General features: G+C 36.4%; 1 protein-coding gene across 2 annotated transcripts in view; it reads left to right on the top strand.

Annotated features, from left to right (window-relative positions):
• Window positions 1-2,157, top strand: part of tgm1l1 (transglutaminase 1 like 1) — a 26,647-nt gene that overhangs the window by 15,765 nt on the left and 8,725 nt on the right. For both annotated transcript variants that reach the window (XM_016540709.1, XM_016540710.1), the window contains exons 8-9: window positions 1,480-1,618; window positions 1,759-1,951. In XM_016540709.1, the coding sequence (XP_016396195.1) occupies window positions 1,480-1,618; window positions 1,759-1,951 (332 nt within the window). The remainder of the gene's footprint in view (window positions 1-1,479; window positions 1,619-1,758; window positions 1,952-2,157) is intronic.

Genomic DNA, 2,157 nt, shown 5'->3' with positions numbered 1-2,157 from the left:
TAAGGATAGCTACGTTATAAACTGCAAAAGAGATATTTTTCAAAAACCCATATGACCTGCTCTTTAATGCTTGTTTTTGGTGTTATTTTGTCCAAATGATCAATTCATGCCAAAAAATGTCTTTGTGACAAAATTAGACACTTATTTCAGTGAAATCTGCCAGGATAGGACATTTTATGATTGATTAAAATCACAAATCCCGGAAAATGTGCGTTGTAGTCCAAACGAGTCGTTCGTTGTAGTTTATAAAAAGTGATTTCTGTTAAATAAAATATCTTCTTTTGAATTGGACTTTGAGCTTTGTAACTTCGCAGATCTTTTTTATGCTCAAACAGCAACATTACAGACTAACTAAAGTTGAAAAAGTGAAAAAGCATAATAGGACCCCTTTAACTAGTAACTTTACAAATCACAAACAACTGACATACAAAAAAGCATTGTAGTAAAAATTTTCAGAAGTCAGTCTTGTTAATTGAAGGTTGCTTTCTGTTTTCTGCAATCAGCTTTTAACGTTTTACACATCAAAACGTACATGGTCAAATATAATATCGTAGAGACTGGGAGGGTATATAATGTCATAGCAATTCACAAATCAACAAAATATGCTATTGAGCCGCCAGTCGCAGGCTATCTTTACTGCACTCAGAGTCCTGTGACATTCATAGCTGAACTCAGCTAACAGCACTGTGACCCCCGTAGAGAACTTCAGTTTAAAATACTCTCGTCTGCATACTGTTCATTCCACACACAGATATTAATAGTATTTGACTCTGCATGAGACTCTTACACTTATTGCTAGACTGTCACAATAGTTTAATTTGATATGATATACCCTAGCATTCAAAAGGTTTTTTTAATGATATCTAAAATATCATATCTAATCTAAAAAAGTTCAATCCAAAAGTATTTAGTGAAAAAATAGTGGGAGATTAGCCGAAAGGCTGTCAATTCATTAAATGATGAGCTGTTTCCTCCAAAAAGCTGTTTATTCAGCATAGTGAAGCCTCTCCTCCATTGACATTCATTCAAAAAAAAAAAAAACGGCCTCTGGTCTCCTTTCCTACATACTGGCAAACCGGAAGCGTTAGCATTAGCCATTACGCTTTTTTGGCTAAAGGTTGCAGGCTTGCCTTCTAGTGGCTTTGTTGCTGCTTAGGAAACATTGCTTATTATTATCAGTGCTGAAAACAGTTGTGCTGCTTCATATTTTTGATAAATATATTTGATACATTTCAAATTTTTCAGAACTCTTTGATAAATAAAAAAAGAAGAGTTTAAAGAACAGCATTTATTTGAAATATAAACCTTTTGTAACATGTTAAATGTCACTTTTGTTCAATTTAATGCATCCTTGTGGAATAAAAGCAATAATTTCTTCCAAAAAGCCCAAATGTTTGTACGGAAGTGGATTTTATTATATTGAATATTTACAAAAAATGAATACCTCATGCTCTCTCTCTCTCTCTGTATCTGTCTCAGTATTGAGATGTCTAGGTATTCCTACCCGTTCCGTAACTAATTTCCAGTCTGCCCATGATACGGATGTGTCCTTGACAACAGATGTGTATTTTGATGAGATCATGGAACCAATCCATCATCTCAACTCGGACTCTATATGGTGAGCATTTGTGCTTTTTCATGGAATCATTTCATGGAATAAGTCCAAGACTGCTGTTGTATCGGTATATCATTACTCATTCTTTTATTAAGTCTTTCTGAATCCCTGATTTCCTCTCATTTCTTCTGTTGTAACTACAGGAACTTCCATGTTTGGAATGACTGCTGGATGGCTCGTCCGGATCTGCCTCCTGGTATGGGTGGCTGGCAGGCCGTGGATTCCACACCCCAGGAGACCAGTCACGGGACGTTCCGCTGCGGCCCGGCGTCACTGGCCGCTATCCGCTCTGGACAGGTGTACCTTAAATTCGACACACCTTTCGTCTTCGCTGAGGTGAGTCCAGACACATCAATGTTAAAGGGGTCATATGATGTTGCTAAAAAGAACATTATTTTGTGTATTTGGTGTAATGAAATGTGTTTATGCGGTTTAAGGTTAAAAAAACACATTATTTTCCACATACTATACATTATTGTTTCTCCTCTATGCCCCGCCTTTCTGAAACACGTCGATTTTTACAAAGCTCATCGGTCAGAAAA

The sequence above is a fragment of the Sinocyclocheilus rhinocerous genome, unplaced genomic scaffold (genome assembly GCF_001515625.1).
Source record: "Sinocyclocheilus rhinocerous isolate Xijiao unplaced genomic scaffold, SAMN03320098_v1.1 scaffold638, whole genome shotgun sequence".
NCBI lineage: Eukaryota > Metazoa > Chordata > Actinopteri > Cypriniformes > Cyprinidae > Sinocyclocheilus > Sinocyclocheilus rhinocerous.
The sequence above is the reverse complement of the archived record's forward strand: the minus strand, read 5'-3'. Positions and strand labels throughout refer to the sequence as shown.